This window comes from Chionomys nivalis, chromosome 4, assembly GCF_950005125.1.
Source record: "Chionomys nivalis chromosome 4, mChiNiv1.1, whole genome shotgun sequence".
NCBI lineage: Eukaryota > Metazoa > Chordata > Mammalia > Rodentia > Cricetidae > Chionomys > Chionomys nivalis.
In genome coordinates, this window is record NC_080089.1 from 105,910,386 (window position 1) to 105,937,899 (window position 27,514).

General features: G+C 45.1%; 1 protein-coding gene across 3 annotated transcripts; it reads left to right on the forward strand.

The window, feature by feature from the left end:
* Nucleotides 1-1,452: 1,452 nt before the first annotated feature.
* On the forward strand, nt 1,453-21,432 carry Cdc25a (cell division cycle 25A). Of its 3 annotated transcripts, none has more exons than XM_057768719.1 (15): nt 1,453-2,020; nt 2,975-3,051; nt 5,140-5,182; nt 6,270-6,306; nt 6,986-7,087; nt 8,707-8,826; nt 10,698-10,832; nt 11,577-11,651; nt 11,821-11,997; nt 15,363-15,461; nt 16,587-16,649; nt 16,745-16,843; nt 17,520-17,650; nt 19,300-19,411; nt 19,609-21,432. In XM_057768719.1, the coding sequence occupies exons 1-15, from the start codon at nt 1,851-1,853 to the stop codon at nt 19,747-19,749; spliced, it is 1,581 nt and encodes a 526-aa protein (XP_057624702.1). In that variant the 5' UTR covers nt 1,453-1,850; the 3' UTR covers nt 19,750-21,432. The 3 variants fall into 3 exon arrangements, with proteins under 3 accessions (XP_057624702.1, XP_057624703.1, XP_057624704.1); XM_057768720.1 differs by having other exon boundaries at nt 6,989-7,087; XM_057768721.1 differs by lacking the exon at nt 19,300-19,411.
* The last annotated feature ends 6,082 nt before the right edge of the window (nt 21,433-27,514 follow it).

Sequence of the window (27,514 nt, forward strand, 5' to 3'; positions counted from 1 at the left end):
TCAGAACCTTTGGAAGAGCAGTCCCAAGACAGTAAATTTTTAAAAGTTGGTTGTGGTGGCTCCTTCCTTCCAAAGGCTCATATGACTGAATGTTTGATCCCTAGTTGATGGAACTGTTTGAGAAGGACAAGGAGGCTTGAAGGAGTTGTATCACTAGGGGTGGGCCCAGGGTCTTTCTCTGTCTGTCTAGTAGCTGTCCCTGAATCAGGACAGAATGCTCAACGATGGCTCCATCACACACCTCTCTGCTTCCCACTGATCATGGACTGACCCACTGAAACTGTAAGCAAATACCCAATTAGATGCTTTGTTCTGCCAGGCAGTGGTGCACACAACTCTAATCTCAGCACTCTGTATTCAAGGTCAGCCTGGACTACAGGGATAGTTTCAGGATGGCCAGGACTACCCAGAGAAACCTGGGAAACAAACAAAAAATGTTTTCTTCTGTAAGTAGCCTAAGCCATAGGATTTACTCACAGCAAATAAAACAATAACTAAAACAAGTTCACCAGAAACATTGCTCTCTAGAGCTTCCCAATAGGAAAGAAAGGATGAAAAAGAAGGAATGATCTGAGAGCCTACAAGAAACATAAAGGATGCTAAGGTCATATTGTATATAGATCTTACCTCTCCTGCAACAAGACAAGAGTTTGTTAACACTTGTGGTCAGGAGTCCAGTCCTAGCAGTCTTTCCATCTCTTTCTCCATATAAAACCCAAGCCTGACAGAGTATGGTGTGTCTCACCTAAGCAATAGGATTACTACGAGTTCGAGGCCAGCCTGGGCTATAAAGGAAATCACTATTTCAAAAACATATACTTTAATATAATTATAGCCTGGAGTCCTTAATCTCAGTACTCAGGAGGCAGAGTTTAAGGCCAGCCTGGTCTACAGAGTGAGTTCCAGGACAGCCAGGAATACAGAGAAATCCTTTCTCAAACACACACACACACACACACACACACACACAAAGAAAAAAAAAGAAAAAAAGAAAACCAAACAAACAAAATTAGAGCTTGGATGCTTGTGAAGGAAAAGAGGGATCCATGGTGCTACATAATTAGAGAAGAGTCAAAACTAGGTCCAGGTAGCCTTCTAGTCCGTATGCCCCCTAGGGATGTGCAGCGCGGGAACTACACTACCCAGGATGCAACTGGAAAAGAGCAGCAGGCCTTTCCGTCGGGACTAGCGCCCCGCAGGGAGTTTCATTGACTTCCGAGCACCCTTCTCATTTCTGCCACCTCCCAACTCTTCAGGCCTAGCTCGGCCTGAGAGAGGGAGTGGCTTCGAGGAGGCCCGCGAGAGGCTTCCTCTTTTCCTTCTTATTGGTCCAGCTCAGCTGTCATTCGGGAGCGAGGGGAAGTTTGCTTCCTGATTGGTGAATTCCGTTTGGCGCCAAGTAGGAAAGGGGCGGGGCGGCGGCGTTCCTAGTTGTGCAGCAATTAACGCTAAGGCCACTTTGGTGGTGGCGGTGGTGAGGGTCGCTTCTTTGCTCGTCGGGGACGGAGCAAGGAGCCTAGTTATTCCGGGCGGTCGCCTCGAGACTCTCGGGCCGCGGAGTTTGTTTGGATTTAATCTCGAGGTTGCAGGCGCCCGCCAGCCTGCGGGCCTCGCGGGCCCGAGAGGGAAGCACTGGTGCCTGTGGTCGGCGCCTGCCGAGTCCCCGACGCTCGCCCGTCCGCGCCGCTGCCCGTGGCGGTCGCGTCTCGGAACCGCGGGGTCGTGTTTGTGTTTGACCCGCGGGCGCTGGCGGCGTGGCACGCGGCTGAAGCCGGTGCCAGCGGGGCGGGGCCCGGCGCAGCGGAGGCGGAGGAAGACGGAGCGGGAGTCCGGGCAGGCCCGGCGGCGCCATGGAACTGGGCCCGGAGCCCCCCCACCGCCGCCGCCTGCTCTTCTCCTGCAGCCCCACTCCTGCTCCGCAGCCCACGGGGAAGGCGCTGTTTGGCGCGTCGGCTGCTGGCGGACTGTCCCCTGTCACCAACCTGACGGTCACCATGGACCAGCTGGAAGGGCTGGGCAGGTGAGAGACCGGCAAGCGATGCCCCAGGCCGCTGGCCTTTGGTCGACCCTTGGGATGATCTAGCAGGACGCAGGGTTTGTCCAGCTGGTCCTGATGCTCGGATTCGGGATGGCCTGGCCAGGACCCGCCATGTGCACCCTCCCCCCCGGGCAGAATGTTGGGCGGGAGAGGCCGTTCGGATAGTCCAGGGCTATCCTCAGCCCGAGCCAGACCGGGGAGCGAGGGAGACTGCTGGGCTTAGTATCTTGTTCACCCCCTTCAGATTTCTCTGTACTCTGTCTCTGTTCCCAGGGAACTCTGAAATCTACCCCCCACGGGGGGGAATGGGCCCTCCTAGGCCCTCACTTCTACTTTTTATGCTGAACAGCCGCGCCGGATCTGAGTTTCCTGTAAGCTTTGTTCCTTCTCAACAAAGGGACATGGCATTTTCTTTTCTTGCATTTTTGCAAAGTCTATGCAGGCACTTGGCCGGCACGTTTCTTCCAGCTCCCCGTCTACCTTCTCCTAGCTAGCCCTTTCTACTTAACTTTTCTGTGTTGGAAATATTCGTGCGCTACGCTACCACAACAGCAAAAACAGATTACTCTATTTTTAGTGAAGTTATTTTTCCTTCAGTCTTGGGACTCTCCTTCTCTAAACAGGTCAGGATTTTTCCAGCCCCTGAAGAACTGGGATTCCTGTCTTCCCCACCTTTGCCCTTACTCCCAGCATAGTACCTTCAACCAAGGCTCTCCTTTAAGGAAATAACCCAGCATTTGCCACAGGCATGGCCTACAATGTGGCCCAAAGCCAGATCCACTCCTTTCTTTGTTCAAATGCCAACTGGGTTCTGGGTGGCCCAGTGTGAGTGTGGGGTGGCCTTGGTTTCGTCTCAGAATAATAGTTCGGCAGCCTGGCTGCTTTTTAATTATGTCCTAGGAATTGCTCATGCGGAGGTATTTCTCTTGGTTTCAGTGAGTGTGAGAAGCCAATGGAGGTGAGAAGCAACAGCAGTCTACAGAGAATGGGCTCCTCAGAATCGACAGATTCAGGTACTATTATTTATGAGTGTATGCACGTATATATGGAGGTGCCTGCCAAGATCAGAAGGCATTTAGAAGAGGCCCTGAAACTGGAGAGTTACAGGCCACTGTGAGCTGTCTCATTTGGGTGCTGGGAACTGAATTTGTCCCTCTACAGGAACACCAAGTGCCATTAACCACTGAACCAGCTCTTCAGCCCCTCATTTTTCAAAATTTATATGTAGATCACATTGGCCTCAAACTCAGAAATCCGTCTGCCTCTTACCTCTTGTGTGCTATGGTTAAAGGTGTGAATTACTGTGCCCCAGCCGGATCCAGGTATTTGTTCAATCTTTGCCATTCGCCTTTGAGCCAGCCATGTGGGGAGTACTATTGGGAACTTCCCGCATCATGTCTTTTTCCTAGGAACTTAACTGGTAACACTCCATGCAGAAATCATGGCATGGCGTGACATGCTGTTTGGTATGAAGGGAGCAGTTCATGAAGAGAAAATAAGTGTTGAGTCTCTTTTCTTTCTTTTTTATTATGTATACAGTATTCTGTATGCTAGCAGGCCAGAAGAGGGCACCAGACATCATTACAGACGGTTGTGAGCCACCATGTGGTTGCTGCCTTTGGAAGAGCAGGCATTGCTCATAACCTCTGAGCCATCTCTCCAGCTCGAGTCTCTTTTCTTTTTAAAAATAACTTCATTTTTATTTTATATGTGTGGGTATTTTGCCTGAATGACTCTCGTGTTACATGCCATGTGCATAGATTTCCTTGGAGGCCAGAAGAGGATGTCGGATTCCCTGGAACTGAGTTCAAGACAATAGAAGCTGGAACTTGAACTCTGGTCCTCTGCAAGAATAGCTGCGCTCGCTCTTCTGAATTGTCTCTATACCACTTTTTTTGTTTTTTTGAGACAAGGTTTCTTTGTGTAGTCCAGGCTGGCCACCATGGTTGTGAGCCACCATGTGGTTGCTGGGAATTGAACTCAGGACCTCTGGAAGAGCAGCCAGTGCTCTTAACCACTGAGCCATCTCTCCAGCCCCGTCTTTTATTATTATTATTATTTATTGAGCTCCACATTTCTCTCTGCTCCCCTCCCTGTCCCTCCCCTCCCCCTTCAATCCTCCCCCAAGGTCCCCATGCTCCCAATTTACTCAGGAGATCTTGTCTTTTTCTACTTTCTACTTCCCATGTAGATTAGGACCATGTATGTCCCTCTTAGGGTCCCCATTGTTGTCTAAGTTCTCTGGGATTGTGGTTTGTAGGCTGAGTTTCTTTGCTTTATGTTTAAAAACCACCTATGAGTGAGTACATGTGATAATTATCTTTCTGGGTCTGGGCTACCTAACTCAATAATGTTTCCTAGCTCCATCCATTTTCTTGCAAAATTCAAGCTGCCAATATTTTTTTTTTCTGCTGTGTAGTACTCCATTGTGTAAATGTACATTATTTTCCTTATCCATTCTTTGTTTGGTTGAGGGGCATTTAGGTTGTTTCCAGGCTCTGGCTATGACAAAGCTGCTATGAACATAGTTGAGCACATGTCCTTGTGGCACGATTGAGGATCCTTTGGATGTGTACCCAAAAGTGGTATTACTGGGTCCTGAGGAAGGTTGTTTTCTAATTTTCTGAGAAATCACACTGACATCCAAAGGGGTTGTACCAGCTTGCATTCCCACCGGCAATGCAGAAGTGTTCCCTTTTCCTCACAGCCTCTCCAGCATAACTTGTCATCAGTGTTTTTGACCTTGGCCATTCTTACAGGTATAAGATGGAATCTCAGAGTTGTTTTGATTTGCATTTCTCTGATGCTCCTGTCCACTCTTTAAGACACAATCTCACTGTGTACAGCAGGCTGGCCTCTTGGAACTCATACCTAGATGGTTATATTTTTCATTCCCATAAATTAGTCATATGATTTGAAAATAAAATAATTCCACAAAAGGATATGGGTCACTCTTATCTGAAAAGCAATCTTGATATCAGTTGTCTCTTGAATCTTGTTTCTCTTATTGGTATTTGAAAATAGAAGAGAATCTGTGGAATAGTTAGAAAATGTTACTTAAAAACATTATTTCCTAAGAATTTTGTTTTTATTTCTCAAAGGTTTCTGTCTAGATTCTCCTGGGCCCTTGGACAGTAAAGAAAAGTATGTATTCCTTGCTTTTAACTTTTATGCTTAGAAGAAAAGTTTTCCTTAATCAGTCCTACTGGCACAGGCTGCAGTCTCAGCTGCTTGGGAAGTTAAGGCAGAAGGGTCAGAGATTCGAAGCCCTGACTCAATAAAGGTGAAGGGGCTGGAGAGATGGCTTAGTGGTTAAGAACACTCGCTATTATTCTTCCAGAAGACCTGAGGTCAATTCCCAGCACCCACATAGCAGCTCACAACTGTCTGTAACTGAGGGGATCTGACACCCTCACATAGACACACATGCATGTAAAACAACAATGCATATAAAATAAAGATAAATTATTTTTTAAAAATAAAAGAAAATGCTTGGGAGGCAGAGGCAGGCGGATCTCTGTGAGTTAGAGACCAGCCTGGTCTACAAGAGCTAGTTCCAGGACAGGCTCCAAAACCACAGAGAAACCCTGTCTCGAAAAACCAAAAAAAAATAAAAGAAATGAAGAGCTCAGTGATAGTACTTGTGTGGCGTGTGTGAGGCCCTGGATTTGCCAAAAAGAAGAGGAAAGAAATTTGTTCATTGGTTCTTGATACGGGATCTCGTTATGTAGCCCTGACTAGTCTGGAACTCAGATATACCTGCTTCTGCCTCCTGGGTGCTGGGATTAAACTTGTGTGCCCTCACTTGTTGTCCAGACTTGCTAATCTTTGGGTGAATATTTCATGCAGTGGGCTAGGCCTCTGCAGTTGGCTGTTGGCAGTGAGATGCTTGGATCCCAGAAACATTACTGAGAATGAACACATTGTTTTGTGTCAGCAGTTGCCAGGATTTTCCCTCCTTTTTCTTAGCTGTGGTTTCCCTTGCTCCACCTTTTGGCATTAAAGCTTTAAAGGAATGTATGTATTTTAAGAGATACCAGGTTTTTCCGTCTCGATGCCTAGTGTTTTGGGTTGCTCCTGGGACTGGAGAAGCTTTAGACATTCATTCTTGTATATCTTTGCTATAATGAGAACCTGACTTGCCCACCCACTCCCCAAACTATAAGTTAAGCAATGTGAATCTGCTGATATACATACCTCTTCTCACATTTACCTTTTGATCTCATTACAGCCTTGAAATTTCCCTGAGGAGAATACATTCCTTACCTGTAAGTTCTGTTGTGATTTTGAGCTAATATCTGTAAACTGACCCCAAATATCAGCAGCACCTACATTTCTAAGACTGAGCAGTAAGGCATTACCTAGAACAGCTTCAACAGTCTGCCTCTTGTGGACTTTGTCCTCAGTCCCAGTTTATCAGACCGGAAAGGTTCCTATTACGCAACTGGTACTAGGTTTGGCACTATAATATACTATACCTGCCAAAGGGGCTATAAGCCTTATATGATTAGGCGTAAGGCCATTCGAAGTTATAGTGTTGGACACATTTACTGGTTATCTGCTGTAGTATGTGGGATGCTAGCTCTCCCAACCCCCGCTTCATTTCTTTAAGAATGGAGGTTTTGAGCCAGGCGGTGGTGACCTCAGCACTTGGGAGGTGGAGACAGGCAGATCTCTGTGAGTTTGATTGATGCCTGATCTACAGAGCAAGCTCCAGGACAGCCAGAGCTGTTACATAGAGAAACCCTGTCTCAAAAATGAAGTTTTGGCTGGGTGTAATGGGTCAAACCTGTAATCTTAGCACTTGGAGACTGAGGCAGGAGGATTATCTCAAACTCAAGGCCAGCCTGGGATGCAGGGTGAAACCCTATCAAAAAAATAAAAAGGAAAACTGAATTTTCCATTGTGTTTCTTTACTGAATTCAATTTCTCTTTTTTCTTTGGTAGCAGAAACTCTTGGGTTGTAGCCCAGCGCTAAAGAGGAGCCATTCTGATTCACTAGACCCTGACATCTTTCAGCTCATCGACCAGGATGAAAATAAGGAAAATGTGAGTATAGTATCCACAGGGTAACCCAGGCTGGGAGGGAAGCCTCCCAGTGTCAGCGGCTTACAAGCCCGTTGACTAAGTTATGGAAAGAGAAGTCTGCTGCGGGAGCGTCTGTTAATCTCTTATATGTCGAGAATTTAGAATGGTACCTGGCAGGTAAATGTGGCTGGATTTTTTTAGTAAGTAGCTTTTGTGAGGTATAATTATATCCATAAATAGTTTTTTCTAGAAGTGTTTACTTGAGATTTTTCCTTTTTTTGGCTCTAACACTTAGGTGACTTGTAAGCTTGTGAAAATCTGTATTGTGTTTGGAAAACGTTCCACACTGGGCCTACCTAGCAGCATGTTTTCCTTACACCTTATTTTCTGTGAATAACTGCCAAGAATATAAACATTAGAATATTGAGCCAAAATCCAAAGCCATGCGAGTTCTGTGAGTCTCAGAATATCTGAAATAGTGGTTTTGAGGATGATGTGGTTCATCTAGAAGCCTGACTTTACCCCTAAACTTTGTAGGGTGGCGTGTCTAAAGCAGGCGCTCACTGTACTTTCGTATGTTTATTGTTTCCCATTCTCTGCTAAAATGCCAGAGTTTATCACCCTTAAAATTACTAGGTTTAGGGGGCTGGAGAGATGGCTCAGTGGTTAAGAGCATTGCCTGCTCTTCCAAAGGTCCTGAGTTCAATTCCCACCAACCACATGGTGGCTCACAACCATCTGTAAAGAGGTCTGGTGCCCTCTTCTGGCCTTCAGGCATACAGACAGAATATTGTATACATAATAAATAAATAAATATTTTAAAAAATTTTCTAAGTTTAATATAAAACCAATTGCCTGTAGGAACGTAGATTCTGTTTGTGCCATGGATTCCCTTGTGTGCTTAGAACAATCTGTCCACCTCTAGTGCTAATCTGGCTCTTGATCCAAGCTTGACTTCTCCAAGGCTGCCTTCCTGGAAGCTTTGTTCTAAACAGGAATAATAACATAGGCTAAAGAACTTTCTGGAGGTGTCCTTCAAGATCTAAGTACTTCATTTAATCTGGAAGACCTAGTTTCCATTTTGAGGCTAGCCTGGTCTATAGAAAGTTCCAGGACAGCCAGAACTATTACACTGAAAAACCTTAACTGGGGGTGTGAGGGAGGAGGCCTATTTTGCTTACTTGTAAAATAGGAGCAGTCGGGTTGTATTCGATGGTTAGACAAGTTTATATTCAGAAAATATTTAGAATATAAAAACTGCTACTAGCAGTTGCTGTTTTTAGTACTTAAGATTGGATGTATGGGGCTAGAGAGGTGGCTCAGAGGTTAAGAGCACTGACTGCTCTTCCAGAGGTCCTGAGTTCAATTCCTAGCAACCACATGATGGCTCACAACCATCTGTAATGAGATCTGGTGCCCTCAACTGGTCTATAGGATATTTGTAGACAGAATACTATATACATAATAAATAAATCTTTTTAAAAAAATTGGATGCATGCATTTTTGTGTTTATAGGTGTTTTACTTTTGTGTTGGTGTTCCATGTATGTGCAACTGTGTATTTACCTGCCAAGCCATCCCACCAGTCTTAACGCTGTTTTTTTATGGACAGTAGAAAATATATCGAATATTGTTTTGCAGGAAGCATTTGAATTTAAAAAGCCTGTAAGACCTGCATCTCGTGGCTGCTTCAATGTTCATGTACATGAGGAGAATAAAGATCTCTTCACATACAGGCAGAACTCAGCCCCAGCTCGTATGGTATGTGTTGTGACTTTCATATAGGGAATTCATCATGAGAATAGGATTTACAACACTGCAGTCATGTGTGCACGCATGCATTCATGTGTGTTGTACCAGTATGAAATTTATTAATGCTGAATGCCTTTAACCCAAACACTTGGAAGGTAAAGGGAGGAGGACCAGAAATTCAAGATTTTTTTCAGCTTTGCCATGATTTCAAGGTGAGCCTGGGCTACATGAAATCCTGTTTCAAAAATTTAAAAAAAAAGCAAAGATTGTTTTTTAAAAAATATTTAAGAAATAAATTTAGATTTTTTTTCTTTTTTTAAGAAGTTTACTATTATTTTAGTTAACTCATGTCTATAAACCCAGCATTTGAAAGGCTGGGGCCTGTGAATTATCTGGAGTTACCTCATTTGGCAGATTAGGAAGTTTCATTAGAGAAGCTGATTTATTTGACAAAGGACATGTAAATAGTAGACTAGAATTTAACTGTAGATTCTCCAGTTCATAACAGTTTGAGAATATACTGAAATAGAAGATATTTGGTGGATGCTTGGGAATCAGAATGCCAAGATTTTCTGTGATTGCTTGATCATTAAAGGCACTAATAGTTATAGGGGCTGTAGACTTTTAAAAAGCTGGTGTTAATTTTACTGGTTGGGCTTTTGTTTATAGAATTGAGATTCTTGTTGTTTGCAATTTTTGAGACAGAATCTCTTAAAAACCCCAGGCTAGCTTCAAATTTTCTATGTAGTTCAAAACTTCTTGAACTCGTAATGCTCCTGTCTCTAGGATTATGAGTGTTTGCCACCACAGCCAACTGGTTTCCAGGTTTGGGTGTCAAATAGGTGAGGTGTCTGATCTGGTAACCTTAAACATCAGTTTCCTTTTATTAAACAAAAAGCAGAGGATTCTTTGGGTATGTTGGTACAGGTAGTTCCAGCATCTTCAGGGGCTAATGCAGGGTGGAGTCTGGGAGCACTTGAGGAAGAACACAGGGATTAACAGGGATTAACTAAAGTGACAGTGTGCCCTGGAGTTTAAATGGGGTTATAGCTGCAAAGATTTTGTTGTAATGTCTAGGACATAATCATAATCCCTCAATTTAAAATTGGGCAGGTATGTTTTCTTTTAATTCTTTTTTTTTTTTTTTGGTTTTTTGAGACAGGGTTTCTCTGTGGTTTTGGAGCCTGTCCTGGAACTAGCTCTTGTAGACCAGGCTGGTCTTGAACTCACAGAGATCCGCCTGCCTCTGCCTCCCGAGTGCTGGGATTAAAGGCGTGCGCCACCACCACCCGGCTCTTTTTTGGTTTTTGAGAGAGGGTTTCTCTGTGTATTCCTGGCTGTCCTGGAATTCACTCTGTAGACCAGGCTGGCTTTTAACTTTGACATCTGCTTGTCTCTGCCTCCCAGTTGCTAGGATTAAAGGTGTGTATCACGGCTGCCTGTTTAAAATCATTTTTATTTTTAATTATGTGTGTGTGGGAAGGGGTGCATGTGAGTACCGATGCCTGAGGAGGCCAGAGGCTTAGGATCACATGGACCTACAACTCCAGGAAGCTGTGAGCCGTCTGAGGTGGATGCTAAGAATCAAACATTTGTGGGGGTAAACAGGTTTCCCTTGTTTCCATCTGATTATATACTATCGCAGTTTATACATCGTAGTACATATAAGCTCATGAGCTAGGCAGTGGTGATCACCCTTAATCTCAGAAGCAGGTTGATCTCTGAATTCAGAGTCTGGTCTACAGAGTGAATTCCAGAACAGTCGCAGCTACATGAGAAACCCTCTCTCAGGAGCCAGGGAACCCATTGCTTTCCCCTGACCTCTGAGGACACCAGGCTCACATATGGTGCACCTGCATGTCTTCTGTTTTGTCTTCCAGCTCTCTTCAAATGAAGGTGATAGCAGTGAGTCCGGAAACTTCAGTCCTCTTTTTACATCCCAGTCACCTGTGAGAGCCACTTTGTCTGATGAGGACGATGGCTTCATAGATCTTCTGGATGGAGAGAATCTAAAGGTATCATCTGAGGGTGCATGGTTATGCCTACATTCTAGACACCACTGGAGAAGCCTCCTATATAAAAACAGTTCCTGGGGTCTCAGCTGGCTGATTAGTTCATTTTATGAGATTATTGAGACTTCCCTGCTTGACTAAATCCTGTTGCAGAGTGGAAGGTCCTTCTGTCTTACTGCTAGCTGGGCTTTCAGGAGTAGGGAAATAAGAATGTGTTTTTCAAGTTTATTATTTCATAATTATACAAATATCTTCTAAATTCAGGGTTTTTTTTATATTATGTGCATTGGTATTATGCTTGCATGTATATCTGTAGGAGTGTGTCAGATCCTCTGGAACTGGAATTAGACAGTTGTGAGCTGCCATGTGGATTCTGGGAAGAGAACCCTGGTCCTCTGGAAGAAAAAACAGTTCTCTTAACAGCTGAGCCATCTCTCCAGCTCTTCAGATACTGTAGCTAAGATATAGCAAGGTTCAAGCTCTTTTGTACTAGCCTTTCCTGGTGGTGCATGCCTGTAATTTCAACATACAGGATGCTGAACAAGGTTGCCATAAACTGCAAGTTAGACCAGCCTGTGTTCTAGGCTCTTTCTCCAATTACAAAACAAAAAAAATTATTCAGACATGTTTGGCATTCTTTAGGAAAGTTAATTGCAAAGCATTTAGATTAATGCTAATCTGGGCTGGGTCCTTTTCTTTCATTTCCTCTGCTGGATCTGTTTAAAAGCAGTTTTTCTCTTCCTCTAGAATGATGAAGAGACCCCTTCATGCATGGCAAGCCTCTGGACAGCTCCCCTTGTCATGAGAAGACCTACAAACCTTGTAAGTTATTCCGGTATGTGGAGTTTTGAGTAGTTGAGCTACTGAACAAAGTAGTCCTTAAAACTATGTTGACTGGAATAACATAGGATTTAGGACCTAGATTTTAGACTGATTGTCATTCAAGTGGTCAAATTTTAATCCAGAGTGGATCTGTCTCTTTTACCCTAAGGGCAATCGGTGCAGGCTGTTTGACTCCCCTTCTCCGTGCAGCTCCAGCAGCAGCTCCAGCACTAGGTCCCTGTTGAAGAGAACAGAACGATCTCATGAAGAGTCTCCTCGAAGAAGCACGAAGCGGAGGAAGAGTGTGTCCAGTCCTGTCAAAACAGATATAGAGCCAACCCAAGAGGTTAGTTGTGCAAGCTCTCCTTTGGTCTAGAGTGATAACTGTCTTTCAGTTCTAAACATTTCTACTTGATGGTCCTATCCTTGCCAAGCTTTACTCTATTTTTCTAAGACGGGGTACGGGATTTCTGTGTATATTCCTAACTGTTCTGGAACTCTATAGACCAGACTGTCCTTGAACGCAGATCAGCTAGCTTCTGTCTCAGCATTGCTGGCATTGAAGGAATGTACTACCACCTAGTCTAGAATGTTTCTGATGGTGAAATACAGCTCTATTTTTTTATTCTGTTCTGTTTGCTTTATTTGGGCGTTGTGTTATTTGTTTCTATTAGGTTTTTCTTTTGCTTTGGCTTTTGAGGCAGGGTCTTGCTCTATGTTCAGGCTGGCCTGGACCTTAAAGTGATCTTCCTGTCTTTGTCCTGATGCTGGGATTACAGGTATGCATGACTTTTATCAGTCTCTCATTCATTATCTGTGCTATATCTTTTTTTTTTTTTTTTTTAAAAAAAAAAAAGATTTATTTATTATTGAGTGTTCTGCCTGCATGTCAGAAGAGGGTACCAGATCTCATTATAGATGGTTGTGAGCCACCATGTGGATGTTGGAAATTAAACTCAGGACCTGGAAGAATAGCCAGTGCTCTTAATCTCTGAGCCATCTCTCCAGCCTCTGTGCTATATCTTTTTTGTCTGTCTTGTTAAAGAACTCTACAGTTGTCACAAATCTAGGGGTTGCCACTGGCCCATAGTCTTTTTATCCCTAGATTTTTCAGAGGGGTAAATTGCTGGGTCGTGGGCCAGAGCATGGTTCGATTTGGCATATACTGCCAAATAGTTTTCCAGAATGGTGTATTCAATAACAGTATATGAGTTGCATTTGTTCTATATTTCTGAGTAGTATTTGGTGGTGTATAGCTAGTTGTTCATTTTAGGTGTTTGTATTACTTACTTTTCCATTGCTGTGAAAAAGACACCATAACAAAGCCAACTTTAGAAAAAAGAGTTTGTTAACCAGGAGGTCATGGTGTGTGCCTTTAATCCTAATACTCAAAAGCAGAGACAGGCAGATCTCTGAGTTCCAGGATAGGCAGGACTACACAAAGAAACCCTGTCTCGAACAACCAATAAAAAAAGAACAGGGCTGGAGAGGTGGCTCAGCGGTTAAGAGCATTGTTTGCTCTTCCAAAGGTCCTGAGTTCAATTAGGAGCAACTACATGGTGGCTCACAACCATCTGTCATAAGGTCTGGTGCCCTCTTCTGGCCTTCGGGCATACGCAGAAAGAATATTGTATACATAATAAATAAATATTTAAAAAAGAAAAAAGGAGAACAACGAAACCTAGTGACATAAATCCTCTAGCGGTATAACTTCTGAGCCTCCCAAAGCAGTGTCATCAATAGGGACCACATATTAATGCTCCAACTATGGGAGCATCTCGTTTTAAACCGCCCTAGTATTTTAGTGGTGATATGGTATCTGGATTTGTGGAAGTTCATTCTTTTGTTATTCTGTGGGTTTTGGCTGTTTTTAATGATCTATGTGTATGATTGTTTTGTGTGCATACCTGGAGCACTAGAACTGGAATTGCTCATGGTTGTGATCTGCCATGTGGATGCTGGAAACTAAATTCTACAAGTGTTCTTGACTGTTGAACCAATTTCTCTATTATGGGGGCGGTGGTTTGTTTGGGTTTTTATGGGTAGGGGCATATAGCCACAGTAAACATGTGGAGGTCAGAGTACTGCTTGGAGACATTTATTTCCCTTTCTACCATGTAGGTCCCAGGCATAGAACTCAGCAGCAAAGAATTTTGCTATGCCATCTTATTGGCCCCTGTATGGTTTTGTTTGTTTGTTGTTGGTTTTTCCAGACAGGGTTTCTCTAGCTTTGGGGCCTGTCCTGGAACTCCTTCAGTAAACCAGGCTGGCTATCGAGTGAGATCCACCTGCCTTTGCTTCCTGAGTCCTGAGTGCTGGGATTAAAGGCGTGCACCACCATTGCCCAGCTCTTTTTTGTTGGGGGTATCTTGAATTTTTGATTCCTGTCTCCCTAGTGCTGGAATCACTGCTATGCCCAGATTTGTTTGGTTTGAGTTTTGGGGGTTTTTTGGAGAAAGGATTTCTCTATAGCTAGCCCTGGCTGTCCTGGAACTCGTTCTGTAGGCCAGTATGGCCTTGAACTCACAGATCCTCCTGCCTCTGTGCTGGGATTAAAGACACCACTGTCTGACATGTGGTTTCTTTTAATGGGAAATAGGGTTTAGAGAAAGTACTGTGTACTCTAAAGGGTACAGTGATCTTCTAAGTGAAGTGTGGTGGTGGTGGTGGGGGGTATCATCAAAGACAGCTGTCTGGAGCTGTCTCTCAGCTCTAACCTGACAGGCTAGGCTTGGGAAAGAATCTTAAGGTGCTCACTCATCTCCACCCTCTTCTTTTTAAAAATAATACTATTTTGGTGCGATACCTGAGGATGCCATGACGTGGGGAGGTCAGAACACAACTTCCCAGAATTGGTCTCTCTTCATAGATTCCCAGGATTGCTAGCAGGCATATAATACACAAGTAATTTCACCCTCTGAGCTGCCTCTCTGGCCTCACCATGCCTTTGACAGACTTATACTCTGTCCTTGGAGGAGGGGGTGTAAATGGTTGGTTCAAAGTCCAAATCTTCCTCCCTGGATATTCAGGTTGTGGGTTGCTAGATTACTAGTTCTCAGGCCTGCTTACACAGTGGTTCCTTTTGTCCCTGTTTGCTGGAGCTGTGCCAGGCTGCCAGGGGACAGCACAGAAGGCTATTTATTTAGAGCGATCTAAGTGATCTTTACAACTTCTTGAGTTTGTTTTCTCACAAAACAACCTTATCAGAAGTTGGTGGACTCTGCTGAGATAAAGTAATTACATTTCATTTTGTGAGATACAGGACAATGATTTGTTTTGGTATTGGATTTGGTTTTTGTTTTCTTGTTTGTTTTTAGGCAAATATAGCCTTAACTGGGCTCAAGCTTGTAGCAGTCCTCCTTATTATCAGCTTAATAGTTCTCTTTATGAACAATGAAAAAGAAAGTTGCTAGATATGTGGGGCATACCTATAATCCTTATGGATCTCTGAGTTTGATGTTAACCTGGTCTCCATTAGCAAGCTCCAGAGGTCCAGGCCAGCCAAAGATACACAGTAAAAAGGATAGAGGGGTTTTCAGAAAAATTCAACTATTTAATAAATAATAGGACCTATCTTTTTCCTTCTGATTCATCACAATTTCTTACCCTTAGTGTAGTCATCCCTATTCCAGTCTCCTGCCATGGCCAAGGTAGATATTTTTAGGAGTTCAGTCAAAACCTTGGTCAACTTCTACCTTTGGTTTGTTACAGCTTCTACACCAGTCTTTATCCCTGACATCTTCACCCAAAGGAACCATTGAGAATATTTTGGACAGTGATCCAAGAGACCTTATAGGGGATTTCTCCAAGGTAATTGCAAGAAGCATTATCTAGTTGGGATTGTGCTAGGGAGGTGATGGGGGAAGCTAGAACCCTACTTAACTTTTCTCCTTCCTCAAGATGGCTCCTGAGATGCCTCCAAGGCAACAGTTTAAAAAAAGTAAAAGATAAGGAGCAAGTTGAGCTTCTAATGATGAGGTTCATGTTGGTCTTTGAGGCTGTTGCTAGCTTAGTGGTTTCCTGTGTGGCTACCCATAGTGCAGGTTTCTGGGAACTGGGCTTCTGACTATAAAAATAATAATCAAGTCTAGCCTAATCTACATATAGATACCCTGTCTCAAAAAATAAAGAGACAACAGGGAATTTGAAGAGAAAAACAAGTAAAGCCCTGTGTAACATTCAACTTGAGTTGAGACTGTTGGTGGTTTGTCTTGTGGTCATGGGTAAGCTCTTAGTTGGGCCAGCTGTCCTCTAAGTAACACTGCCATGTTCCTCTTAAGGCTGGACCAAGGCTGTCTTTCCATTCTCATTGCCTAACTCCATGCTGGGCAACCAGGTGCTCATCAGATGAGCAAACTGTCTCGCTTCCAAGGCGGGGTCTCTAAAGTCATCTTAGGCTGTTCCCTCGTCTCATATCCTACTCAGGCTAGAGGTAACCTTTATGACCCTCCTGCCTCTTCCTCCCAAAGGCTGTTATTAGTGCCTCAGTGACTATATCTGGTTCTCCTCACTGCGTTTTTTAAGTCTTCATACTCTAGCCACTGTGTGTTCCTGACTAAAAATGAGGGAAAAAGGAAATCACCTGTGTTCAAATCTAACCTCAGGGTGACTAGTTCCTAGCCAGCCAGCCTGGCCTATACTGCCTCAAAGCTGAACGTGGTGGCTCATGCCCTTAATCCCAGGGGCAGGCACATCTCAATGAGTTTGGAGCAGACTGGTCTACATAATGAGAACTTGCCTCCATGACAAACAACCATTATATATCCAGGGGTTAGTTAAGTGCACAGAAGGGTAATTAGCATATACCATTCACTTTTGTTTGTTTCTGGGTTTGTTTGTTTTTTTGAGCTGCTTCCTACCTGTGGGGCAGCAGAGTGAACGGCATTCTTAAACTTTCACGTTCCCCTAAGTATCTTCTGTTTCCTTTTTTAAAAGGGTTATCTCTTCCATACGGTCTCTGGGAAGCATCAAGATTTGAAATATATTTCTCCAGAAATTGTAAGTCAGACTTGTGGAACCCACTGCACATAGGAAGTTGGAATCTTGTTACCTGACTGCTAACATTGACACCTCACCATCCTTTCTCTTCATAGATGGCATCTGTTTTGAATGGCAAGTTTGCCAATCTCATTAAAGAGTTTGTTATTATTGACTGCCGATACCCATATGAATATGAAGGAGGTCACATCAAGGTTTGTATTCTTTTTTTTTTTTTTTTTTTTTTTTTTTTTTAAGGTTTGTATTCTTGAGACTTATTTTCTTAGGGGGCTTAGAGGTGGGGTATTGACATCTCTCAGCTGATGGTGAGAATTTAGAGCAAAACAGTAGGTGTGAACTGAGTGAATGTTCCCGTTAGTTCCTCTCTACCGCTGTGTTGCCGCGCTCTCCTTTGTCTGACCCTCATGCTTTCCTGTTGCAGGACCTTTCTAGGTGGCATCCCTGTTGTCTAAGCTGTGCAATGGAGCCACAAAGGGTTCCATAGCATTTGAGATATAATAAATATAAATGTTTGACCAGTCCGGCAACATGCCTGCCTTGATGTTTGTACCAGGCCTCTGTTCTATAATCAAGGTGCCTGCTTGGTGGAAGGTCATGTTAGAACACATAGTTCTGGAAAGAAAGGAGCTGGTAACAAAACAACATTTTAATACCCTATAAAGCAGTGTTTAAATGTGGTGGCCCAGCACTTTAAATTTGAGATATTCCTAGTTCTTTTGTTGCTGAATGGGCGAAGTATATAGACCTACAGAGAAAGCCTCATTGAGAGCTGCGTCAGGAGATCTGCAGAGTTGTGAACTAGTCTGAGGAGCTTGCTCTCATTGAGTCTCTACTTCAAGTGTGACTCAGCAGGATCTGGTGTCTTCAAAGGGTGCTGTGAACTTGCACATGGAAGAAGAGGTTGAGGACTTCTTGCTCAAGAAACCTATCGTGCCTACCGATGGCAAGCGTGTCATTGTCGTGTTCCACTGTGAGTTTTCTTCTGAAAGAGGCCCTCGCATGTGAGTACCACATGAATAATAAGGCTTGCAGGGGCAGAAGCTTCATGATGTTTTTGTGGAGCCTGGTAGTCTGCTTTTTTCACTAGCAGCAAAATGGTAGCCTGTCAGGCACTCTTGTGTACACTTCAGGTCACTCTAGTGCTTTAGTCTGCACGTGACGTGTAAGCCTGGCTTCTATGGGAGCCGATTCTCTGTATTACATAGTTTCCCTTGATTCTGTCCTAATCAGTGATTTGTTTCACAAACAGCCTTTTAAAATTGCTGTTTATTTACGTTGTGTCTGTAGAGTTCAGAAGACAGCTTGAGAGTGTTCTACCATGTGGATTTCTGCCATCAACTCAGGTTGTCAAGCACCTTTATCCACTGAGCCTTTTTTTGAGACAGGGTTTCTCTGTGTAATCCTGGCTGTTCTATAATTTGCTCTGTAGTCCAGGTGCTGGGATAAAAGGCCATCAACACCACCCAAGCAGAATTCTTTGTTTTGTTTGTTTTATTTTCGAGACAGGGTTTCTCTGTAGCTTTGGAGCCTGTCCTGGAACTAGCTCTTGTAGACCATGCTGGCCTCTAACTCACAGAGATTTGCAGATCTGCCTGCCTCTGCCTCCCGAGTGCTGGGATTAAAGGTGTGTGCCACCGCCCCCTGGCTCTAAGCAGATTTCTTGAATATATTTTATGGACTTAGCTAGTGTTAGCTCAAATGCCATGTTTGACCTCTGTCTCCTTTGACGCCCATTTCCCCCCACTGTTTAGCTCTACTTATTGATCTCATGTAACACCTTTAAGTATCAAGCGGTTGTTTCTTATACAAATGTCACCTCTGAAGTCCCCAGGCCTCCTGAGCTACATGAGACCCTGTATCAAAGAAACTTAACTTGCTGACAGGCTGGTCTCGCTCAAGACAGTGATAGAGCACTTGTCTATTGTGTGGTCCCTGTTCAAGCCCAGCACCAAAAGAATAGGAGAGTAGATACCTGCTATATAGCAGATACCATTGACAATAAAATGCAGCGCAGCCATTAACGATACAGTGGTGAGGCTGAGCATGCATGGGGGCTCAATAAAAGAAAAAGGTTACAGTAAGGACTGGAAAATGCATGTCTTGGTGGTGCTTGACTAGCAAGCACAAGGCTTTAGGTTCAATCCTCAGTAATACAGAGAAGTAGATAAATTCAAACTATTGGTACCTGCATTTATTTGTTTGTTTTGGTTTTTTCAGGACATGGTCTCTAGCTTAGGTGCCTGTTGACCAGGCTGACCTTGATCACACAAAGACCCACCTGTCTCTGCCTCCCAAGTGCTGAGATTAAAGGTGTACACCATCTTTGTAAGGCACAGACACTGCAGCTTGTACGCAGGTTTGGGCAGTGTGGGCAGACTAGTGAGACTAAGGTTCCATTACTCACTCCCAGGAAGTGTAGAGAGTAGTCAGTCTTTCTAAAGGCACAGGAAGGAAGGGTTCTGTTCTAAAAGGAGGTGATGGGGGAGATGCTAGAGGAAATGGAGAGTGGGCAGGTTGGTTGCGGGCTGCTGCTACAGGTGGTGTCAGCAGTGTGCTCTTAGGAAGGAGTGCCTGCACCGCAGACTGCTGTCTCCAGTTCCCGTTCACCAGAAGAGGCGACCTGACTTTCTCCTTCATTCCTTTTTACTAGGTGTCGATATGTGAGAGAAAGAGATAGGCTTGGCAATGAATACCCCAAACTCCACTACCCTGAGCTGTATGTCCTAAAGGGGGGATACAAGGAGTTCTTCCTAAAATGTCAGGTGAGGTGTCTAGTGAGCATGTATCCATGCTGGATCATGGGTTCATAGTTCTGCTGCTTGCTGGGGTTCTGGGGACAAGATGAACATCCGCTAAGCCTCAGGCCTTTGCTTCTCCCAGTCTTCAGCTCTAGGCAACGGGAAGCCAGGTTGTGTGGGGGGTGTCCTGACCTTGTCCTCTTGTTCTCGCGCCCCTCTAGTCCCACTGTGAGCCGCCCAGTTACCGGCCAATGCACCACGAAGACTTTAAAGAAGACCTCAAGAAGTTCCGCACCAAGAGTCGGACCTGGGCGGGGGAAAAGAGCAAAAGAGAGATGTACAGTCGCCTGAAGAAGCTCTGAAGCCAGGCGGGGGCGGCCTAAGCTTCCCTCTGCCCCTTCCCTTTCCCTTTGCTACAGAACAGGGAGCAAAGGAGCCAGCTGTTGTACGTGGAGAACAACCTGGGCCTTCCATGCCTATCTCCTACACTCCAGGTTGGAGCCCAGGGCACCCTACTGTTACATTCTTTTGTCCTATAAGACTCCTTCCTTGTCAGGACTGTCTGCCAGAGCTGAACCTGCCACAGCGCAGACTGGAGTCTCTAGTCTAGAGCGCTGCATCAATTGCTCTGACAGCATCCCATGAAGAAGTAGCAGGGGCCTTATTGGGTGGACCCTGGCCTCCTGTCGTGCGGGGAGAGAAGTGGCAAACAGAAGTGCTGCTGGCCAAATACCAAAGATAGGGTGGAAGAGGTCCTCGTGGATAACTTTAATTTATTCAGCTTCATCAATTGTTTTATTTTTTATTTTTTTATTCCTCAAGACTTTTACTTTACTGCTTCATTGAGTCAAAATACTGCCATTCTAGGTAGAGCTTTATCATCCCAGGAACTACCTCTGCTTTTAATTTAAAAAAAAAAAAAAAGAAAGGAAGAAAGAAAATGGGGCAGGGATAAGAAAAGGTAAACCTGTTGAGTTGTGGACAGCGCTAGGAGCTCAGTCACCCCTAGGAGGCGCTGTGGACCGGGATTGCTGCTACTCAAAGTCAAGGACTGAGATACTGGTAAGAGCCTGCACCAGATCCAGGCTTGGCTACAGGACATAAGCTAACCTTCCCAGGCCTACCTCTGTCCTTTGTGATCTCCTTGGGAAAGTTTTGTCTCCACCCTCCTCGCCCCAGGTCCCCAGGATAGTGGCTGGTATCGGAGTCACAAGAAAGCACTTCAAGCAGCTTCCATCTGGCCACCCCCAGGCCAGTGCTGGAATGCTGTAGTGTAGGTACCCCAAGGTGAGAGTGGGAAGGGATGAATGGAGACCACAGAGCTAGGGAGGAGCATGCCCACTGAATGTCCTTTAAAAAAAAAAAAAGTCATTTTAGGAGTTGAGTATCAAATCAGTGTTGGGTGGGCACCCAAGGGTGCGGGGGCCAGAAGCCCAGGCCATTAGGTGGAAGGAGTGGGTCACGGCCTACAGATGACTGTAGAATTTCTCAGGAGGGAGTGTGGTAAATTTGAATTAAAATGTTCTGGGTTTATCATGTTTTGATTTGAGGGACAGGGAGTCATGAGTCACCCGAGTTACCCCCTTAATCTAACCCCGTGGAAGTGAGGCTCTTGAGGGAACATCTCCCTTCTGAGGAGCTGTGCAGCCTGTTTGGTGCCTGCTCGTCAGCATTCTCAGATACCAGTCTCCCATTCATCTTTGCTCCTCTGGGGTCTAGCCAGGTTTTTCTTAGGGAAAGTCTCCCCTCTTACCTCTGCTTTCTATTCTGGGGGTGGGGAGGGAATCAATCATATTAAAGATGGCTAGTTGCTTTGTTATGGGTTTGAGGCACATTTGGCTATAAAACAAATCTTGTTGGAAATATGTGGGGAACAAGGGAATGAGCAGCCTCTTCCCGATGTTGCAGTATGTCCCGATTGATCTCTGGTCTGGTTTGTAGAGATTCTGTTAGTTAAATGCTGTAAGGAAAATGGCTTTTTGGATTGTACTGGCTTAGCTAGCATTGTTAACCAACTGTTGCAGGCTCTGCAAATAAAAGTGATCTTGAACCCATGTTCTCTACCTAGTTTTTTCTTTCTTTTTTTTTTTTTTAGATTTATTTATTTATTTATTTATTATGTACATAGTGTTCAGCCTCCATGTAAGCCTGCAGGCCAGAAGAGGGTTCCAGATCTCATTACATATGGTTGTAAGCCACCATGTGGGTTGCTGGGAATTGAACTCAGGTCCTCTGGAAGAGCAGTCAGTGCTCTTAACCTGTCCTGGAACTAGCTCTTTTTTTTTTAAAAGATTGATTGATTGATTATGTACATAGTGTTCAGCCTCCATGTAAGCCTGCAGGCCAGAAGAGGGTTCCAGATCTCATTATAGATGGTTGTAAGCCACCATGTGGGTTGCTGGGAATTGAACTCAGGTCCTCCAGAAGAGCAGTCAGTACTCTTAACCTCCGAGCCATCTCTCCAGCCCCTGGAACTAGCTCTTGTAGTCCAGGCTGGCCTCGAACTCAGAGATCCGCCTGCCTCTGCCTCCCGAGTGCTGGGATTAAAGGCGTGCACCACCACTGCCCGGCTCTACCTAGTTTCTTTTTTTTTTTTTTTTTTTTTTTTTTAATATTTATTTATTTATTATGTATACAATATTCTGTCTGCATGTATGCCTGCAGGCCAGAAGAGGGCATCAGATCTCATTACAGATGGTTGTGGGCCACCATGTGGTTGCTGGGAATTGAACTCAGGACCTTTGGAAGAGCAGGCAGTGCTCTTAACCACTGAGCCATCTCTCCAGCCCCCTCTACCTAGTTTCTTATATACTCAAAGGAAGATTCATTGCCCATAGGGTTCTGGGGTCACCTAACTAAAACTAAGGCAACCACATTTCCTCAAGGGGAGTGGCTGAAACAGTCCCATTATCACTGAAGACCAAAAACATCCTTGGGCAGGATGGAATGGGCACATGCAGTAAGCTTTTGCCTTAGGCAAAGCAGTGTACACCTTTGTTCCCTGTGCTCTAGGTGTAGGCCCACAGACCTCAGTTCCAGGCTAGCCAGAGTCACATAATGAGACCCTATGTCAACGTAATTTTCCATGCCCAGGCAGTGGTGATGCGTGTCTTTAATCCCAGCATTTGGGAAGCAGAGACAGGAACTCACTGTAAACCAGGCTGGCCTCTAACTCGCAGAGATCTGCCTGCCTCTGCCTCCTGCGTGCTGGGGTTAAAGGCGTGCGCCACCACTGCCTGGCATAGAATAACTCTTTAAAAAATGAAAAGGTCTTTATACTCCAACTTTTCTATTTGATATTTTAAAGGAAATGTTTGAGGGCTGTAGGGGCTGCTTTCCAAGGTGGGTGGGGGTTGGGGGCTCTGAGCATGAACTGGCCAGTTGCCTGGGTGGCAGAGATAAATTTGAGGAATGCTATAGGAAATATCAGGGCTGGAAACAGTAACTCATCCCTAGACCAGGGCAGATGGAGAGAAACTAGGAGAGAAGAGGCCAAGCTGCTGGCCACAGGGGTAAGACTGCCCACGCTAAGGTAGAAACTGACAGCACAAAGGCCAAGATGGGTGTACTTGGCTCTATGTAAAAACCCTAAGACCTTGGGCAAGCAGGAACTCCTGGGAATGCAGAGCCCTTGGCCCAGCAAGGGCTTCTAGAACAGTACACACAGTCCCTTCCTGTGACCCTGGGAAGCTTTCCCAGCTGTCCAGTCATCCTCCCTCGGGTCTCTTTGTCTTCTCAGATTTCAGTCAGCACTACAGGCATGATGGCTGCCATAGCTACACCGTGGCCACCAGATGGCGATGGTGTCCCAGGTTGTCCCCTAGGCAACTGTCTTCGTTTCCTTCCCAGAAAGGCAGCTGAGATGAAGCCTAGGGCCCTGCTTGTACCTGCAAGTTTGCTTGCCCCTGGCCTTATGGTTTATTTGGAATGACACAGAAGTAGAGTCCACTTCAACTTTCTTTTAATGATTTTTTAATTTTTATTTCACGTGCATTGGTGTTTTGCCTGTCAACATGTATGGGTGAAGGTGTAAGATCCCCTGGAGCTAGAATTAGACAGCAGTGAGCTGTCATGTGGGTTCTGTGATCCAGTGGAAGAGCAGCCGGTGCTCTTAAACACTAAGTCATCTCTCCAGCCCCCTCACTTCAACCTTTTCATTGTCTATCTCCAAACTACTTGAGGCTAAGGCAGACAGGATTTGGAATTTGAAGCAAGTATGTGTTTGAGACACAAAAAATGCTACTTTCTTTAAAGCTTTTTTGTTTGTTTGTTTTTGTTTTTTTCAAGACAAGGTTTCTCTGTAGCTTTGGAGCCTTTTTCTGGAACTCGCTCTGTAGACCAGGCTGGCCTTTAATTTACAGAGATCCGCCTACCTCCCAAGTGCTGGGATTAAAAGTGTGCACCACCACTGCCTGGCATGGAAAATTACTTTGAGCTAGGGTCTCATGTGACTCTGGCAGGCCTGGACCTGAGGTCACCACTGCCCGGTCTAATTTTTTTTTTTTTTTTTTTTAGGAAATAAAAACTTAATTTTTTAAAAAGGATTCTATCTCATGCTTGTGTATATGCATATATGTCTTAACTACCTGTGACTTCAGCTCCAGGGAATCTGGCCTCTGATGGCGCCTTCACACATGCACACACACAAATAAAATTAAAAATTTAAACAATTCTGCTGGGTGTGGTGATGCATGCAGAGGCTGGCAGATCTCTGAGTTCAAGGCCAGCCTGGTTTACAGAGCTTAATCCCTGACTGCCAGAGTTACACAAAGAAACCCTGTCTCAGGGAAAAAACAATAATTATTAATAAGGCATAGTGGTTTATTCCTTTAATCCCAGCACTTGGAAGGTGGAGGCAGCAGGTTTACTGCCAGTTTGAATCCAGCACTGAGTAAATTAGAGGCTAGCCTAAACTACAAAGTAAGAAGCTACCTAAAAGTGGGGGCGGGGGCTGACACACTACTGAGGAGATGACAATAATTCAGCAATTAAGACGCAGGTTCGGTTCCCAGCACCCACATTGGGCATTTCCCAATCCTCGGAACTCTAGTTCTGGTCTCTGAGGGCACCCGCACCCATGAGGCACACACAGACACAGAAGTAAAGAGAAATCTTGGGATTTTGTTGTTTGAGACATGCTCTCACGGTGTAGGGGGCCAGGCTAGCCCTCAGTGTTCCTTCTGCTTCCCAAGTACTGGGAACAAAGGCATGTGCCACAGTACCTGCCAAAAACAAATCCTTAAAAAGAAAAAACTGTAGTCCAGGTAAGTTTGGGGAGACCCACATTAAAGAGCTGTTACTCGGGGTTGGTTTTGTGCCCCAGGACTGTTGCTCAGCCACTGTTTGTGTGGCTTGGTTGCCGATGCAGGCTACCTACGTTTTATGAATGGGAACACCCATGCTCCAGTACTGATTGAGTCACTGGTCACTCATTGACAACACCGGAAGTAGGAGAAGGCCTTTATGAATGGGAACACCCATGCTCCAGTAGTGACTGAGTTCCTCCTGGTCACTCCTTAACAAACAGCGGAAGTGGGAGGAGGCCTTTGCCCTCCAGTTCCAAGTCCTAGACCCTTTCTCTGGCTTTCAAGTCACCTTCCCAGAACTATGCCAGTGAGCTGTGAGTTTGCGTCTTGCCTGACTAGATCAATATGCCAAGAGAATTTCAAGGGAATGACTTTGCACTTAGTGACTGGGACAAAGCCCTGTGTCTGGGAATTTCTGCATCCTGGGTCAGTTGAAAGACCCTGCCTCAAAGAAGACAGCAGAGAGAGTTACCACTGAAGTCTCCTGATGTCAACTTTGGGCCTCCACATGTGTGTGCACATATGCCATCACATATGTGCACAGGTACACACATGCAAGCCCCCCCAAAAATCAGTGAAGAGCTACAGAAAAAGATACCTGATGTCAACCTCCGGCCTCCACATGCAAGTGCGTTACCCCATACATGCACGAACACCCCACACAAACACAAATATACACTACACACTTAAGGGAAAAAAAGCCGGGCAGGGCAGTGGTGGCGCACACTTTTAATCCCACCATTTGGGAGGCAGAGACAGGCGGAGCTCTGTGAGTTTGAGGCCAGCCTGGTCTACAGAGCAAGTTCCAGGACAGGCTCCATAGTTCCTAAGAAACCCTGTCTCCAAAAACAAACAAACAAACAAAAAAGGTGCTCCTTGGTGTAATGGTCTGTCCTGTCCCTTTAAGAGATAAGACCCGCCCGCTCTTCCCCCCCACCACCTCCAAGGCCAAGGCAGGCAGATTTTCCTTCTTCCAGCCTGAGCCCCCTCCTTTTCAGTCTTTCTCTTGAGGCAGCTTCTGCTGCTGCTCCTCTCCTTCCCTGTCCCTCACTGACACTGCCACCACTCAGGGACCTGCAGTGTTTCTGCCACTGCGCCCCTCTGGGAACCGCAGCATTTTATTGTTACCATTACCCCTGGTGCCTGTGACTCAGCCAGGCTCTTCCTGTTCCCCCCCTGCCCGTGGGCGGGCCAGCTGAGAACACCTGGGCTCGGGAACCAGGTTTCTTTACAACAGCTCTGCCTTCTATCTGCCTGACCACCGACCTCTATGCACACCAGCAGCTTCAGTGATGAGTTTTCCCCTTCCAGCCCCAACCACAGCCTTCAAGGCTACGGTTGAGCCCTTGCCTAACATTCATCTCTGGTTGCTTTCTGTAGCTGAAATCATGACTGACAACCCCAGGTTGGTCCTCCCGTGCTAGCACTGCACACACTGTGCGGTGCATTCGATTTGGGGGCCCAGGGATTTTTCTTTCTCCTTTTCTTTTTTCCTTTTCTTTTCTTTTTGGACACTCATAAGTGGTCCTTGCCATGAGAGACTGCTCAGAGCAGCCTCTAGCCTCTCTGGCTTCCGAATTGCCCAGACGGGAGCCAGTCAGGCTTTAACATTCCGCCTATATAGAGAGGACGCTCTTCTATAGGCCCTGTGGTGTTTTTCACGAGTTTTCACGTTTTCAGCTATGGTATAAACCCTCAAACTCTCAGCCACCCGCCTATGAATGTTCTGCCAGTGTCCTGCCGGCTCTGCTTTTCCTCAAAGTGCCCCTGCCGTCCCATGGATTAGACAGATCCACAAGGCAGCTGTTTTCCCCCCGTGGCTTGTGGTGTGGCAGCTCGGCAACAGGGCAGATCACCCCTCTAGGTCTCGCTTGTTATTATGTTTAAATCTCCCGTGGTTCAAAAAAAAAAAAAAAAGTGGCTTCTCCATACAACATGTGAGTGCTGTCATTTTGACTGAGGTCAGGTGACTTCACCATCTTAACCGACAGCCAGTTCAGGTGACCAACTCCCACCATCTTTTTTTTTTTTTTTGGTTTTTCGAGACAGGATTTCTCTGTAGCTTTGGTGCTTGTCCTGGAACTAGCTCTTGTAAACCAGGCTGGCCTCGAACTCACAGAGATCCGCCTGCCTCTGCCTCCCGAGTGCTGGGATTAAAGGCGTGCGCCACCACCGCCCGGCAACTCCCTCCATCTTTATTGAGGTATTTCATACCTGGTTCTCCAGTGTTGACTCTGTTACATGTGTGTTTTGCACAGTGGCATGCCTTTGGTAGAGCCCACTAAGAGCATCTACTTTGCCCAATTCCTGTTCACTGTGTGTGTGCATACATGTAACTTAAATATGTTTACTGTTAAATGTAACAATTGTCTGTTCATTGTATCTCATTCCAGACTACAAAACAATGTCTCATGTTTTAAATTGATATGTACTTTTAAGTCTCTTACAAAAAATACTATATGTGTAATCCAACCCTGATTTAAGATATATTAAGCTGTTCTCTACTATTGTCAGTTCTGCTGTTAACCTTCTATTGCAAGCAGTTTTTTCTTCTTTCTTTTCACAGGTGTAAATCTTAACCTGTTAAGTTGAGAGCCAGTACAGTCAATCTCGGACCCAGCTCTTCAGGCAGATTCTATACTTGAAAAAACAGCCCTCAACTGCTCAGAGATCTGGGAAATATGGCATGTAAATAATTAATTATTAAAAAACTTTTCATAACAGAGAGACATGTTGGCTCCTAGCAGCAGCACTCTGTTTCCTCCAAAGAAGACAGAAGACAGATGGGCACAGAACAATGTCTATCCGCAATTTGCTTTAC

Coding starts and splice junctions, on each gene's coding strand:
- Cdc25a (XM_057768719.1), top strand. CDS start 1,851: ATGGAACTGGGCCCGGAGCCCCCCCACCGCCGCCGCCTGCTCTTCTCC. Junction 5,183..6,269: donor CCCTTGGACAGTAAAGAAAA/GTATGTATTCCT, acceptor ATCTCATTACAG/CCTTGAAATTTCCCTGAGGA. Junction 19,412..19,608: donor AGTTCTTCCTAAAATGTCAG/GTGAGGTGTCTA, acceptor GCGCCCCTCTAG/TCCCACTGTGAGCCGCCCAG.